Here is a 16,156-nt window from a genome sequence, read left to right as displayed (position 1 = left end):
GCAGACAGGAGCTGCCCAGGCCGCCTCCTGGTCTCTGAGGGCCGGGGGCCTGAGGGCGGCCTCTCAGCCAGGAACGGCTCCTGCGGCTCCTGCCCTCGTCCCCTCCTCCTTCCTTCTCCCTCGCTCCCTCCTCGGCCCTGTGGGGCCCCTCGCCCACTTCCCTCCGTCTCCCGGTCCACAGACGCATGGAGGCTGCTGCTCCAGCCCAGAGAACCTCGCGTGCAGGAGACCAGAGATGCGGGCAGCTAGCAGGTAGCACAGGCCCCCGGGGCACAGTGACCATCCCGTCCCCAACCAGGAGACCAGGCTGGTGGGCCTGGGGCCTCAAGACTGCAGCCCCCTCCCCCAGCCACTGCCACCTGCCTTCTAGGGGTCTCGCAGGCAGGGAGTGTGGCCAGAGAGCAGCTGGCTCGGCTCCCAAGTGTCTGGACGCCCCTGCTCAGCCCAGGGAATACGGAGTGGCCACCCGGGCCAGCTCCCAGGCTTCCACACTGCAGACACGTCCCAGGCCGGTGAGGGCGCGGGGGGCATTCGGGCCCCACTGCCAGCCAGTGTTCACACCAGCCGTGTCAGGGAGCCCTTCGCGACGCCAGCCCAGTGCCGTCCCCACCAAGCCCTGCCCAAACCGTTGATTTCCGGGCTAAAGGCCTGAAGGTTGTAAGCCACAGACTGCAGGGGCTCGCCAGGCGCCAGACATGATGAAGATGGTGGGGTCAGGGGTCACAGCAGGTCCTGGGGGGTGGCGGGAGCCCTGTGTGGCCTCGGAGCAGTGTCCAGGCCACGTGGACCCCACAGCCTCGGCAGTGACTGCGCCTGTTGCCAGCCCGGAGGGTCACAGACGCCATCTTGCTCCGTCTCTCCACAATCCCCGGGAGCACATGGAGCCCATTTCTCAGCCGGGGAAACTGAGGCAGGGGTGTGCCATGCAGCTGGGTCCTGCGAGGGAGCTGCAGGGTTTTGGTGACTGCTGTGCCCGCTCACCGGGTGGGGAAGCAGAGGTGCTGAGGGGACGGCGGCAAGCTCAAGTCTCCGACCCCGGCCCCAGGCCCCCTGCCCCACGTGGCCTTGCCGGGCTGGCAGAGCCCGCCAGCCTCCCCACGAGCCCCAGGATCAGGAAGTTCTCTCACCCCCTGCTGGGCCTTGGGAAGGGCCTGTTGCACCTCCTCCCTCTGCTGGGGCTCTGGCGGGGGCCAGGCCAGTGGCCTTGAGCTGCAGCCCACAAGGCTGCACCGGGCAGTCAGCAAGAGACACGGCCCTGTGGGAAAAGGCCTGGCCTTGGGCACGGGCCGACTGGGAGGGGGAGGCCTGAGGCTCACCGGGGCCCCCTGGGGCCGCCGTCGTCCCCACCCTGCGGGTCCCCAGGTCACGTGCAGCAGGGACCGAGCCACACAGGGACCGAGCCACACAGGGACATCCACACAGGGACCGAGCCACACAGGGACCGAGCCGCACAGGGACATCCACACAGGGACCGAGCCACACAGGGACCAAGCCGCACAGGGACATCTCAAGGAGTCCTGACCCCGGGCACCCCAGAGCCGCAAGGCCACAGCAGCCTCCTCAGCGGCCACCGTGCCCTCTGCAGCTGCCTGGGGCTCCTCCCACCCCGTTCCTGGGCTGCAGCCATCGCTGGCCCACGAGCCCAGCCCAGCGCCTTCTGTGGTGGCTTTTCCGGGTCGTGGCCCAGGAGTCAGGTCTCCGAGGTGGGCATGCACGCCCCCACCTGGCCCCAGCTCTTCTTCTCCCCACCTCCATGGACGCTGTCAGCCTTGGGCAGCCCAAGGCCCTCAGTCTTGGGGGAGGGCCAGGCCTCAGAGCCCCAGGGCTGGAGCACCGGGGGCACTTCTGTGGGGACGGCTCAGGGACTGCCCACGAGACCGCATGGGCCTGCACCCAGAGCCCTCCCGCTCCGTCCAGCTCACGCTGCTCCTCCCCTCAGGGAAGCCCTGAGGGCCCGGCCGCCACGCCCCCCCCCGCACCTGAGTGCATGCCAGTGGGTGGGCACCTGGCTGGGTCCAGGGCCCAGCAGGTGTGTTGTGCATGGGCAACACCTGGTGTGGGTGAGGCCGCGGTGCACCCGCATGCGTGTGCCCGTGTTGGCATGTGGAGGTCTCCAGATCTGCCTGCCGCTGAGTGCTTGGGGCCACCTGCGCTGAGGCAGAGCCCTGGCTGGGCGAATGCTGCCACCTAGTGGCCAGGCGAGAGCCATCCACGCTGTGGGTCTCGGTGGTTTCAGGGCCACAGGGGTGGAGGGGTGTGCCGACGGCGCGCAGAGCTGCCTTACACCATTCCGAGTGACAGCCTCACACGCCAGCCCCAAGGGTAGTGAAAGGGCAGAGTGCCAGCCCCCCCCGCCCACCCCCCGTCCCCACCCCGCGGCCATGGCAGAATTCCCATCAGTTCCCGGGTGGTGGTGACGCTGGGGCCAGGGCCCTGCTGCGAGACACTGGCCTGGAGCTGGCGCCCAGGCCTGTGGGCCTGGCCACGGTCCCATGGGGGCACCTGAAATCCCACCAGACCGTCTCCCAGATGTGGCTCAGATGACTTCTCTGACCCACTCCTACCCCAGCACTAACTTGGGGCCCTGTTCAGGGTCAAGGCCGGAAGCCCCACCCTTTGTCACCTGCACCAGCCTCCATCCCAGGATCCTCCACAGGAGACCAAAGCACAAAGATGTGCTCTGTGCCCCACCCAGGGCAGCGCGGGCGCCCAGCCGGTGAGACACGCGTGCAGACGGTACAGGCTGGGCCCTGAGTCCTGGGCACATGGGAGAGCCAAGGGCAAGAACGGCGGCCTCGGCCAGGTCAGGAGGGGCCTTGGGGACCTGGGAGGGCACTGCATGGACAGCAGGGAGGAAGGAAGCCACAGCCTGGGATGGAAGAGACGAGACCCCAGGGCCACTTTCCCACTTAGGAGCCGGTGGCCCCAGAAGAGGTGCAAACGTGGCTGGCGCAGCTCCCCTGCCCGCTCCCCACTCCTGGGCCTACAGCTGGGGTGCTGCCCACCCCAGCGCCCCCTCCACTGTCCGCCCAGGTTGGCCCAGTCTCCTCTGGCAGCCCTCACTGGACAGGGTCTCTGAGGGGCTCTTCAGCACCCTGTGGGCCCCGGGCACTGGGCTTTGGTGGGGGAGGGGCCCCTGCTGCCCCCACCCCTTCTTTGACAGCTCACTTCTTACGGCTCTGTGGGGGGGGGGGGCGGCCAAGCCTCGGGAAGAGGTCCAGCTCCCTGCAGTCACTTGTTGGAGGCGCGACCCCCGCCCAGCCCCACGAGCGACAGCCCAGGGGAAGCCTCTGGGCCAGGGGTGGAGAGGATAGTACGGAGGCCACACAGGCAGTGCTTTCTGTGAAAATACTGGGCATATATTTGGAAAGAGGAGTTGGCTGTGGTTTTTACAGTACGACCCCCAAGCCCTGCTCCCCCACACGAACGAGGCCAGCAGCACCTTCTAGAAGACGGTTTGCACCCAACCTGGTTTCTTAGAAAATTGCAAAATAAAGACTTTTGACATACACATTGCACTCAAGGTAAGGACTACAAAAGAGGACCAGACAAACCATGGAGCTCTGACACCTACGGAGACCAGGAGGCCGCCCGCCCCTTCGTTGGACACAAAACCCAACGGGATGTGGCGCCAGGCAGCCCGGTCAGTGCAGGGTGCTGAGGGCTGCTGGGACCCCGAGGCTGCCGCCAGCCCCCACCCCACCCCCGACGCAGCCTGCCTGGGGCCTCCCTCCTGGACCCTGTCTCCCCTCTCCCAGGTTAAAAAAATAAACAAAAAACCCAGCACCCAAGGAAGCCTGTATTCACATTACGACACGAAAATAGCACCAGGACTTCGAGCAAAGTTGCTGGTCCTCAAGCCGAGAGCCCTGCGCGGGGGAGGGCTGCCGCCCAAGCTCTCGCCCTGGCCTCCCCGGGTCACGGGGTGCTGGACACAGGCAGGGGGACAGCGGCCACACAGCCCTGTGGTCAGAGGGAGGAGCCTGGCTCTTGGGGACCAGATGGCTCAGAAACGGCCCTCTGGGCATACGGCACTGCCCTCGTGACCTCCGGCCGTGCAGCACCAGCAGCCCCAGCGGCGTGTCGGCCGCCCTACGGTACTTCCCTGCTCGGACCGGCGTCCTGTGCAGTTCCCGCAAGGCCGGGCTCTGCAGCATATGGGGCCGGGGTCCGAGGGGCTGGGGGCGGGGCGAGCCGCTCTCCTTCGGCGTACTTGGTACCCAGAGAACCGCTGTGTGGCCTCAGAGGGCCTGTGGCGGGCCCACCTCTCACCATCAGCCTCGCGGAGAGCACCACGGTCAAAGCCTGCATGCCCGCCCCGCGCGTCTGCGGGATGTGGCAGGTGCATCGGCGCAGACGTGTGGCCACACGGAGAAGCTTCCGGGAGACGCGGCTACGGCCAGCGCCCCAGGCATGTGCCTGTTATTCGCAAGTGTCCCTCTTTAAAGGGATCTTGAAACTTGTTATCCTCTGGCCGAAGAGCTGGCTGAGCAGGTCACTCTGCGACTCGGCGGTGCGGTGGTCGCGGGGCCCGGGGGGCTCAGCCCTGTGGACAGCTCTGCCCCTCTTTAGGGGCCTGAGCAGGGGCCTGGCCTTCCCCGGCACGTGGCCGGGCTCCCCCTTCAGCCTATCCGAGGGCTGTGGCCTCCCCTTGCTGCCCTGGCCACCGGGTCTGGGCTGCACCGGGAGCACGCGGCTGGGGACGGCCTGCTTTCGAGGGGCCCTGCCGCCAGCGCCTCTGCCCGCACCTTCACTCCTGGTCGGCCCCGGCGCCTGGCTCTTCTTCCTCTTCTCACTGCTCTCCGCCTTCTCCCCACAACCTGAGCTCCCCCGGGCCCCCTCTGTGCAGCCTCTAGGTGGGGCGGGGGCGGGCTTGTCTGGGGCAGGGATGCGGCCAGGGCTGGCCGGCTTGGCTGGTGTGGTGGCTGTCTCGCTTTGGAGCTGCCCGCTGGCCGGCTGGGGCTGGCTCCCGCCCCCGCTCTTGGTGCCTGGGCGAGGGCCCCCACTGCCCTGGGAGCTGGGGCCCAGCCTGGCTTTGGGGGAGGGGAGCTTCAACCTGCCCTCTGTGCCCTGGGCCAGTTCTCGGGGCGCCGGGACCCCCGCGGCCTTCCTCGGGTGCCCTGGAAACCCGGGCCCTTTGCTGGGGGTGGCCATCACTGGCCTGTCCTTGGGTGAACTGTGGCAGCCCCCAGGCTTGGTGGCACTGCCCTTATGAGAGGGCCTCCCCATGGCCCTCTCTGGCGCAATGAGGCCCGTGGACGCCTGCTTCTCCTTCTGGGGCAAGGAGAGACCTCCTGGGGAGTGCCCGGGGGCACACCCGCCATGGGGACCCAGGGTGCTGTGGTTCCCTGAGAAGCCGCGAGGAGCCCTTCTTCGCTCCACGCCCTGCAGGGGCCCCGGGCCGCTGGGGGAAGCCTCACCCTCAGGCCCCTCCAGGGCTCTGTCTGGCTCCAGGCCACCTCCGCTGTCCACCGGGACCCCGGGGAAAGGAGGCAGGGTCTCTGCGGGCGACCCCTCGGTGCTGCCCGGAGCCGCCTGGGCTGGGAGGGCCCCCTCGCTCGCGGCGGGACGGCCCGGGGAGGGGGCCCGGTCCTCGCCTTCGGGCCCGGGCCCCCTGCGCCGTTTGCGGGACGGCGAGGCCTCGGGGACTCCCGGGCGCCTCACGCGGCGCACGGCGAAGGGCTGCTGGCCGCGCCGCAGGTGCTTGTCCATGTGGCGCTCGAACTGCTCCTTCTTGGCGAAGGTGTAGTTGCAGGCGCTGCAGACGAAGGACCGCTTGATGACGTGCAGCACGTCGGCGCACAGCTCGCAGGTGTACAGCGGCGTGTGCGGCGGCTCCGCGGCCCCCGGCTCGCCGTGCGCTCCGCCCAGGTGCGCGCGCAGCTCGCGCGGCTCGCGGTAGACACGCGGGCACCTCGGGCACAGGTAGACGCGCTGCGGGCTGTGCACCGCCAGGTGGCGCTGGAGCTTGAAGGGCTTGGGGAAGCGCTTCCCGCAGTGGTGGCAGTCGCGGGAGGGGTCCCTGCAGTGCTCGTGCACCGGCCAGGGCGCGGGCGGCGGGCCGGGGGCCGGGCTCGAGCAGTCGGCGCGCACCCGGGGCCGAGACCTCTCCCTGCCGCCGGCCCCCTCTCTCGCCGGCGGCTCTGCGGGGCTGTGGCCCGCCTGGCTCGCCGCGCGCTCGCCCTCGTGGGACCCGTGGAGGAGGCGCGGGACGGCTCTGCGCGCCCGGCCCTGGCGAGCGAAGCGCACAGCGTGCTCTCGCAGGTGCTCGTTGTACATCCAGACGCCGGCCACCTCCTTCAGGCACATCCCGCAGGCCCACGGCCCGGCCCGGCTCTGCACGTGCTTCTCCTGCAGGTGCTCGCGGAGCAGCTGGCGCGAGCCGAACCTGCGCTCCACGCACATGTAGCAGGTGGGGGGCGGCGCGGCGCTGTGGGCCAGCCGGTGCAGGTCCAGCGCGCGCAGGCCGTGGAAGCGCTGGAAGCACACTCTGCACTTGTGTGAGGCCCGCTTGCCCTTGGCCGGCGGCTCCCCGCCTGCCGCCCTTCCTGTCCCCGAGGCCTCCGTAGGGGTCCCCTTGCCGGGCGTCTCCTGGGCGAGCTCTGTGAGGCTCAGGCTCCGGGCACCCGCGGCGTCCTCACAGGGCCCCTGGAAGCACAGATCTTGCATCTCAAACTTGGTGCAGAGCACGTCAACGCCCAGGGCCTGCAGCCGGGGCGGGGGCCCCGCGTCCCAGTGCTCCCTCTCCAGGCTGGGGGGCTCGGGGCTCGAGGCTCCGGGGTCAGAGGGCACCTCCCCAGGAGGGGCCTGTGGCTCTGGGCCGCGCCAGGCCACTGGGACCATGTGCAGCTCGGGGATGGTTTCCGAGCCATCGTCCGCGTAGCCGTCGCCCCTGTCGGGCTCCAGGGCCCACAGGCTGAGGCCAGGGGCCCAGGACTCGATGCCGGCTGGCTGGCTGCTGAGGGAGCTGTCCAGGTGGAAGGGCCCGGGCAGCCCCGGGGCCTCGTCATCCCATGGGTCCTCGTGGGAGAGGCAGAGGGAGCCGGAGTCACTGAGGTCCGTGGGCAGGCTGGCGCACGGTGGTGTGGCGCCTGCTCCCGTGGCGCTGCTGGGCTCCGGCCGCGGCAGGCGCTTGGGCTTCTCACCGCGCTTGCCATACACGCGGCGGTTCTTCTTCCGAGTCCAGCGGCCGCCCACGGGGAAGAGCTGAGCAAAGGCGTCATCGTCGTCATCGTCACACAGGCTCCGAGGGGCCCCGGGACTCAGGTGGGGGGCGCCCTCGGGCCCCTCCGCCCCACCCTGAGCTTCTGAGCTGTCCAGGAGGCCCTGGAGGCAGCTGCTGCCCGGAGTCTCAGGAGGGCCGTGGGGGGCCGAAGCAGGCTGGAGGCTGTCCCCAGGGCCACCGTCCTCTGTGGGCCCGGTCCTGGCGGCCTGCAGGGGCTCTGGGCAGACCCCCAGCGCCCTGGTCTCTCTCGGTCCCCTGAGGCCCCTTGCGGAGGCTCCCTTCGGCCCGGACAGTTGTTGGAGAGGGGAGGCCCCCTCCAGCCTCCCTGCACGGCTTCTCCCACCACCTGGTGGCTTCTGGACCCTTGCCTCCTCCACACATGGGGCCCCCGGGCCTGTCTTTGCCACGTCCCCTGTCACCCTGGGCCCCACGTCAGCCTCTCGCCGTTGCTCTGGGGAGAGACAGAGGCCTGGAGTAGGCACATCCTTGGCACTGGTGGTGGGCGGACTCGGGGCATGCCGGTGTGAAGCCAGCACGGCCGAGACGGCAGGAGTGCTGGCGCCCCGGGGCCTTCCCCGGCTCAGCTGCCCCACCGTCCTCTTTGACTCGCCCTGGCAGCTGGTGGGGGAGCCCCCGGGCTCCTGGCCCCGCCCCCGGCCTTCCCTTGGCTCCGCCTGCCTGGGCTGCAGCTTGTCTCCCTCCAGCTGGTCTGGCCTCTTGGGCTTTGGGGCCAGAGCCCCCGAATGTACTTCTTGCTCAGTCAGGGCTCGGGGGCGCAGCTGCTGGTTGGAGGGAGGGCCTGGTGTCTTGAGACCCCCAGAGCCTCTCCTGGCTGTCTTCGAGGTCGCAGGACCCAGGGCCTTCTCAGGAGCTGGGGAGTGCGGGGCGGGAGGTGGCCCAGCTGTGTGGCTTGGGTCGGCCTCTGGGCGGCGGAGTCTCCCCTTGCCGGGAGTGTTGCGGCTTTTTCTCCCCGGCGGCCGGCCTGCCTGGGCTGTGGACGCTCGAGGCTGAGGAAGGGCGGCTGGGCTGGGCTGGGCGGCAGCTCCCTGGAGCAGCCCATGCTTCCTGGCCCTGTGCCGGCTCAGACCAGGCCCCGAGCGGAAGGTGGCCGAGCAGGTGGGGCAGGTCACAGCCCCCACCTCTGGGGCTCGGCACCCACTCTGGCTGCTCTCTGTGGGCTTGGGCTTCCTCTTAAAACCGCGAGGCCTCTGTCTATAGTCTTGGGGACTGATGGGGTCCCCCGGGGCTGCCTGGTGGGGGACCTTCCTCTGGCTCTGGGGGGTGTCGGGCGTACAGTCACTGGCGGGGCTGCTGGGGGGGCAGGAGGCCCCCAACACCTCTCTGACGCCGGAATGCTCAGCCTCCGGTGGGCCCTGGCCCTCACTGCCAGCCCCCGCCTCACCCTCCTGGCAGGTGCGGGAGGTGGGCCCTGCGGCTCCCGGCGTGCAGGAGGCATCTTCGGGGGGGCCTGCGGAGGAGCCCGTGGGTGTCCCGTCAGGACTGGGGTGGGGCAGAGCTCCTCTGCAGTGGGCCCCTGGCAACCTGGCTATGTCTGTCTCGTGGTTGGTGGGAAGGCTGGACAGGCCAGCAGCCTGGAGGGGCCGTCCTGGGGAGATGGCGCCCCCTGGGGGAGGAGGGGTGGCAGAGGTAGGAGACCCCCCCAGTGCCTCTTTTCTGGAGTTCTCCAGCATTCTTAGCGTGCTGCCTTTGGGGCTGCCTCCACCGCGGGCAGGCCTTGAGTCACCGGCGAGGCCTGGCTGGCCTGTGGGAGGGTCTCCAGGGCGGCTGCTGTGCTCCAGGAGGGGGCCGCAGAGACTTGTCGCCACTGCAGGGGGAGCTTCTGGGGCTGTGGGGGCTTGGATGCAGCTGGCCCCTGATGGAGGTGCCTGGCCAGAGCAGGCTGGCAGGTGCTGGGGGCTGCGCAGTTCTCCACTGGCCCCTGGGTGCTCCTGGGCCAAGGCCTGGGCGGGGGGTGCTGGGCTCTCGCTGGTCCGCGGCAGCTGCGTGCTGAGGCCTGGGCTGGCCACCTGCCCCCGCGTTCCATCATCAGGCCTGTTCTGGGTGTGTGCTACTGACAAGACTGGCACCGAGGGGTCTCCAGCAGGGGAGGTGGGGCTCGGGATGGGCCACAGCCCCTCCCAGAGGCTGGGGACTGCCGTGCCTCCCTCAGGCACCACCCTGGCTGGCCTGGCCAGTGCTGCTCCAGGGCCAGCATGGCCAGTGGTGAGCTTAGCTGGCCTCTCTGGGATCCCCCAGTGACCTGACGGCTGCTGGCTGGGGTGTCCACCTTCCTCTGGCCCCAGCTGGTGTCTGGCCACTGCAGCGGCCGCTGCCATCTGCACGCCCTCCAGGGTGGGGTTTGCGGCCACAACTCTACCTTCCACACTGTCCCCTCCTTGCTTGGAGTACTTCCTGCGAGCCTGGCCTCCAGGGCTGGCAGGGGGCGGCCTCCGTGAACTCCAGATGCAGTCCCTGCCTTCAGCTGCCTCGGCCCCCTGGAGCTGGGCGTCACGGAAGGGGCTGGAGGCGGGGGTCCAGGACCCCTCAGCAGGGGTGATGCTGTGTACACTGGCAGGGCTTGGCACAGGGACAAAGCGAGCCTCTCTATCCTCTAGGGCAGCGGGCGGGGAGGGCCTGGCCGCTGCAGATGTGTTGCCCTCCAAGCCAGGCCCCTCTGCCGTGGGGGACAGCAGCCTGGTGTCCTTGGGTCCTTGGATTCTGCCTGCCAGGTGTTCCTGGGAGGCATCGGTGTGACTGGTGCCAGGAGGCGAGATGGCATCCAAAGCTCTGCCATGCCGTGCCAGGTCAGGGGCAAGGTGGGCGGAGGGGCTGCCATCGGCCAGCTGGGGCTCTGGGGAGCAGCCCTGTCTGGGCAGCGGGCTGTTGCCATTCTCCTGTGTCCTTGTGCTCTTCGCATTTTGGGGCAATAAAAGTTCATGGCAGGGGCTCTGCTGTGCCGAACTCCCAGCATCCAGCAGGGGCTCCTGCTGCTCCCTGGGGTCAGGCAAACAGGCCTCGGGGGCGACCCCACAGTCCACTTCCACATTGGACGCTCTGGCTCTGTGCTGCAAACCGAGGTCTCTGTGGGGCCCGGGGGCAAGGCCTGCGTGGATAGAGGCTGGGCAGGACCACTCTTGGGGGTTCCCGCGAGCCTCTTCCCTGGAGGCCGAGGCTCTGTCCACATCTTCCTGCGGTGTGCCGGAATCCCCAGGGCCCATGCCTCCATGGCGCGACCCGGCCTGGCAGGGGTGCTGCTCAGGGTCTGAGCACCTGGCGGCTCTGGGGTCGTCTGGGGCCCTGTGTGGGCCTCGGCCCCGCTGCAGCTCACTCTCCAGCTCCGTGACCAGGCGCTCGATCTCCAGCTCGCCCGCCGACACGCTGCTCCCCTTCCCCGGCGCCAGGCACAGCCTGGGGGCCGCCGAGCCTTCACGGGGACACTTCTGACCAAGGGTCTTTTCCCAAGAGAGCTCAGGAGAATGGACGTGCAGGCTGGGGGCCCCCTCCTCCAGCAACAGGAGCGGGTGGCACAGTGGCTCCGCTGGGGGCTTCTTTGGGGGCGGGTCCTGGCTGGCAGACAGGTGGTCATCGAGTGGCGGGGCGTCGAATCCGTCCAGGGGCAGCTCCAAAAAGAGGGATGTGGACTCCAAGGTCAGTGGCGATTCAGCGGTCCTGGGGTCCATGACACCTGTGTAAGGCGGGTCCCCCTGCGGTTTGGGCTCCAGGGCACTGGCATCTGAGATGTCCTGGCAGAGGGCGTCGGCCACCAAGGGCCTGGGACACAGGTCTTCTGGGAAGCAGCAGGCCAGGTCCGTGGGCCCAAGGAGCAGCTCACTGGCTAGGCTACTACAGGGCAAGGTCCCTGCAGGGCGCCCATTCAGGGCTCGGTCGCAGTCCAGGTTAGAGTCCTTCAAAAGGGAGGTGCTGGGCGTGGGGCCCTGGGGGGCACCCCGTGTCGTCGCGCTCCGGCTGGGCCCCGGTGGCTTGGGGCTGCTGCTAGTCCAGGGCTGCTCTGGGTGTGGGAGCCCGGGGCTCATGCCAGGGGATGCAAACGAGCTGGACCCCTTTCTGCAGCCTGCGCCGTCAGGAGGTAGCCCTTGGGCGACATCAGGCTTCTCGGCCTCTCGGGGGACACCCGGGGATGGGAGCTTTTCCTCTGAGGTCTTGGGGTCGGTGGGAACCTGCGGGGGACGGTGGGGAGGCCCAGGAGCTTCTCCTGTGTCTTGGTTTTGCACCGGGCCCTGAGCCTCGGGACTCTCGCTGGGGCCTGGGCATGGCTGCTCTGGGCTGGGGGTGCCCTCATCCTCCCCGGCTTCCTGCGGCTTCCCGCCCTCTGTCAAGTCCCCCTCCTTCCTCTTCGGGCCGCGCCGCCACCGCCGGCAGCTGGGGCGGGGCCGGCCTCTGAGGCCAGAGCCTCTCAGGGGGCGCTCGTCGTCCTCAGACTCCGAGGCGCAGCCGCACTCCCGGGACCGGCCGCCGGGCACCTGCCGCTTGTTCTTCTGCTGCACGATCTTGTGGATGAGCTCCTTGTTCCAGGTGCCGCCCCGGGCCTTCCGCTGCCGGGAGCCCCTCCTGGGGGGCAGTCGGAGGCGCCTGGAGCTCCTGCTCTCGGCTCTGGGGACCCGGCTGTCGGGATCTGCGTGGCCCTTGGGGGCTTGAGTCCTGAGGTCCCGGGGGTGAGGTGGGGGCCGTTTAGCTCTGTGGCTCTTCCTCCTCGGCCTCTGGCGGGTGGCCCCTGTGTTCCTGCCCAGCCCCTTGGCGGTGCTGGCCGTGTCCAGCTCTTTCCGGAACAGGTGAAGCCGCTTGCCTCTCCGCTGCTGCCTGACCAGGCTGGTGGCATCTGCCTCCGTGGGCGCCAGGCCCAGGGAACGGGTTTTGGGCCTGCTTTGGGCAGAGCAGGCCCTGTCCCTGGGGCAAGGGGCACGGGGCTCCGGCGGGGCGCCTGTGGCTGGAGGCAGGGGCTGGGCTCTGTTCTCTGGAGCTGCCCCCACCCGGGTTTTGGGGGCAAGCCCAGCAGCGGCTCCCCTGGGGCCCGAAGGCTCCTCGTCGGCAAAGACGTCGATGAAGCTGCTGTCGATCTCGGGGGTGTCTGACTGGTACTCCATGCCGTTGAGCGCCTCGGTGATGAGGCTGTCCAGCTTGGCCTCGTCCTCCATGTCCAGCTCTGGGCCAGGAAGGGGGAAGGGGGCGGCGGTCAGGCTGGGCAAGAAGCTGGTCCGCAGGGGGTCGTCTCTGCTGTCGGCCTGCACTTCCCCAGCTAGCAGGAAGGGGATGGCCTTGGCGTGGTGGAGCAGGCCCGTGTGCACGTCAGCAGGTGCCTTGGGGGCGCCACTGGGTGCGGGGAGCCCTGGGGGCAGCTGGGGGCTGTCCTTGGCCCTCGCCAGGGGGAGGCCGCAGAACTGCCGGTGTGCCAGGAAGGCTGCCAGGCTGCTGTAGTTTCGGTCGCACTGCCTGCAGGTGAGCAGCACGTCCAGCTGGTCCAGGCTGGCGCTGCTGAGGGGGAAGTGGTGGGCGGGGTATGGGGGCGGCTCCTGGGGGAAGGGGGCCTCCCCCAGGCACTCAAAGGGGCCTTCGGCTCCCAGCCTGTCTGCAGGGAAGGCGAAGGCCTTGGCTGGCTCAGGCTGGTAGTGGGTGGGGAGGGGCTGGGAGGGCTCTGGCGACAGGAAGGGGCTGCCGGCTTCCTGGGGGTGGGAATGGGGGTGGAAGAAGGCCGAGGGCCCCAGAGCCCCGGGGAGCTGGCCCTCCTCTGAGCTGGGGTTGGCTGGGCTGCTGGACGGCGGCGACAGGGAGGAGCAGGTGCTGCTGCCGGCTGTGTGGGTGGCCGGCGAGGGCAGCGGGGACTCGGTGGGAGAGGCTCCTACCACCCTGGGCGGGGGCAGGCTGGGGGTCCCACAGGGGGAGACCTGGGGCTGAGCCCCCCCGAAGAACAAGGGCTGGGCCACGGGGTCCTTCAGCCCGTTGTAGGCAAACAGCCCCGGGGGGCCGCCTGCCGGCTTCTCCCCGGGCCCAGGCGTTTTGCTAGCAGCACCCGGCGCGCCCTGGCTGCCCCCCTGCCACTCGGGCCCTGTCCCTGGGAACGGTGGCCGGCTCAGCACGTCCCTCTGGTGGGGGCTGGGCCTGGTGGTTGGGAGCACCTGGGGCCAGGGCATGGGGGGGCTCTGAGGAAGGCAGAGCCCCTGGCCTGGGCTGGGCTGGCCTTCGTAGAAGGTACTTCTGGCTGTGGCTGGGGGTGGCAGGGCGGGCGTGGGGTATGGGGCTGTGGCGGGTTCCCACAGTTGGGGCAGTCTGGCAGCCGGGGGTCCTGGGGTGGCCAGCTCACTGTCCAGGGGACCTGGGCTACTGCCCACCCTGCTGGCCCTGTATGCCTGCCCTGGGAAGTGCCCCTGGGGTGGAGGGTCTGGGGGCCTCCCGGGGCTCCCCAGTGCATCATGGGCTGAAGGGGGTCTTTCGGGAAGCACTTTGGTCAGGCTCTTGTGCAAACTGTCGGGGAAGGGGCTTGGGGTCAAGTGAGCAGCACCAGATGGGGAGAGGACCCCACAGAGGTCACTGGGGGCATCAAGGCTCCCAGGCTGGCCAGGGTAGCAGGGCTGGGGCAGTGGAGCAGGCTGGCTGGGCGGTGGGTAGGCGGGGCCCGTGCCCACGGCCTCCTGTGGCCACACCCCAGGCGGCTGGTGGAAGGGGAACAGGGGAGCCCTGTCGCTGTACTCGTGCCTGGCTGTGTCCTCGGGGAAGGGGTACGGGAAGGGGACCAGCCCGGGGCTGCGGGGCCCGCTGCCTTCCGGAAAGGGCTCCCGCTCAGCAGCGCGGACCCTGAAATTAGCACCTGGGAAGCTGTTGTCAGCAGCCGGAGGCCAGGGGTGGGTCCCACTGACCTGGAAGTCGGGGTAGGAGGCTGGCAGGCGGGGGCTGGCGCTGCGGCTCTGGGGGGCCCGCAGGGGCGGGGGCCCCGGGGCGGCGTCCGCTGAGGTAAAGTTGCTGGAGGTAAAGGCCAGGGCGCGCTCCTGGAAGCACCCCTGGAAGCTCAGCTCCTCAGGGCCAGGCCTGGGGCCCTCGGGGGTCTCATCCAGGCTGCAGGGCCGCGGGGGGCTGCTGTCTGCCCTGCCTGCTGGCAGCGCGGGAGCCTGGCAGTGGCCCCTCCCTGCTGGGTCTCGAGGGCTGCCCCCCTTCCCAAGGGGGCTGCCCAGGGCCTGGAGTCTGTGGGGCGGGCCCTTCGGCTGTAGCCCCTCGGGCGGCTCCCCAGCCTGAGCCCTTGTGCCCTGGCTGGTCCTGCTGGCCAGGGCGTGGTCCTCGTGGGGGGGCCTGAAGGGGCGCCCCAGGCCGCTGGCGACTTGGCAGGGCAGCAGGTCTCTCGTCATGGCTGGGGGCGGTGCTCCTCGGGGCTGCTCCCCGGGCATGGCCCCGCCGTCCGGGCGCTAGGATGCAGTGGTCCGGGGGAGGCCCTGGGGAGGGCGCTGGGTGGCCATCCTCACCCCTCGGGGGCCCCACGAGAGCCTGGTCTCATGGTCCTGGCAGGAGCCTGCAACGAAAGGGCAGACGTGAGTGAGGAGCTGCACGGGCTGGGGTGGGCCCGCACTGGAGGGGCTCTCGGGGCGGCCATGGCAGGAGCCCCTGCTCTCAGGGGAAGGGGCTGCTGGCTCAGATAGCCCTGGAGGAACCAGAAAGGGGAGGGGTTCTGAGGGTAAGGAGAGAGATGGTCACAGAGAGCCGTCCCTGTCACTGACCTTGTCCTCACGGCAGGTGCCGACAGGCCAAGGCACTTGCCCAAGGTCGGAGTGGACTCAAGCTCTGTCAAGGAGACCCTGCTGCCTCCTCAGACGAAAGGGACCTCTGCAGGCTCCAGGTCCCCCAAGGACACCTGGGGTGCGGCCGTACCTGGGCTCCTGGCCAGTGCCGAGCAGGCTGGTGCTCATGGGGCATGGAGGCCGCAGCTGACCCCACTCAGGAGGGGTCCAGTCTGCCTGCTGGTGGAGGTGGCCCGGGGCTCCCAGGGCCCCGCTCCTCCACTGCCCCCATGGAAAGAGCCCAGGACTGGGATGGGTACACCTCTGTCCAGTGCGGTCACAGCTGGGCCTCCTCCCCAACCCAGCAGCCTGGGGAAATGGTCCCCTCCCTCACTCTGAGCCCCACTGTCTTGGGGCAAGGGCTTGTGGGTAACTTTGTTGAGTGAAAAGTGACACTGTCCATGACAGTGAGAGCAGCTGAGGATTGTCACCCCAGACTCAGGACTCTGAGCCTCCGAGCTGGGGGGGGGGTGCGTCCAGGCCTGTCCTGGGCTCCCCCACGTCACATGGCCACGAGCACCACACGGGGCCAGGCTGTAGGTCTGGGGGCACTGATGGCCAGGGTTTCTCACTTGAGGAGAGGGCAACACCCACCGGCAAGGCTGGGAGCCCAGGGCTAGGAGGCTGTGGAGGCAGGGGACGCCCAGAGTGGGGGCCCCAGGAAGGCCTCCTGGAGCAGGAGATGTTTCCAGGAACCACAGTTGGCGTGGGGAGAGCTGGGTGGAAAACAGCTGTGCCTGCCGACCTTTGTCCAGGAAAGGAGCCGGCATGGCCTGACCAGGCCTTCATTGCGCGACACCACCCGTCCACGCCCAGCTGGCCATCCCCACTGCCGCCCGGAGACGGCAGCCAGCCCCGTGCTAGCTGCCCCCATCGCGTACCTGGGCAGTGGGGGCTCCCGGGCCGGGTCACCGCACAGCTTCCTGGGCAAGGAGGACCTCGGGGCTGCAGAGAAAATGGACAGTGTGTGAGAACCGGTGTAGGGCGGGCACCGGCGCACAGCCAGGGCAGCGAGAGGTGGCGGGAGCGGCTCCTGGGCACATGGAACCTGTGGGCCTCACCAGGCGGCATGCAGAGGCCAGCAGATGGCGCAGCTGGGGCGCGACTCAGGGCCCCACAGTTTCTGACCTCCCCACCAAGTGCGCGGGCGGGC

General features: G+C 69.6%; 1 protein-coding gene across 1 annotated transcript; it reads right to left on the bottom strand.

Annotated features, from left to right (window-relative positions):
• Positions 1–3,680: 3,680 nt before the first annotated feature.
• ZNF469 (zinc finger protein 469) lies at positions 3,681–15,950 on the bottom strand. Its single transcript, XM_062176051.1, has 2 exons — positions 15,885–15,950; positions 3,681–14,738 (listed from the first exon to the last, which is right to left on the bottom strand). Exon 2 carries the CDS (start codon positions 14,614–14,616, stop codon positions 4,423–4,425), a length of 10,194 nt encoding a protein of 3,397 aa, XP_062032035.1. The 5' UTR covers positions 14,617–14,738; positions 15,885–15,950; the 3' UTR covers positions 3,681–4,422.
• Positions 15,951–16,156: the final 206 nt, after the last annotated feature.

Source organism: Lepus europaeus, chromosome 19 (genome assembly GCF_033115175.1).
Source record: "Lepus europaeus isolate LE1 chromosome 19, mLepTim1.pri, whole genome shotgun sequence".
Taxonomy (NCBI): domain Eukaryota; kingdom Metazoa; phylum Chordata; class Mammalia; order Lagomorpha; family Leporidae; genus Lepus; species Lepus europaeus.
Note: the sequence above shows the minus strand (reverse complement) of the source record. Positions and strands in the feature narration are given on the sequence as shown.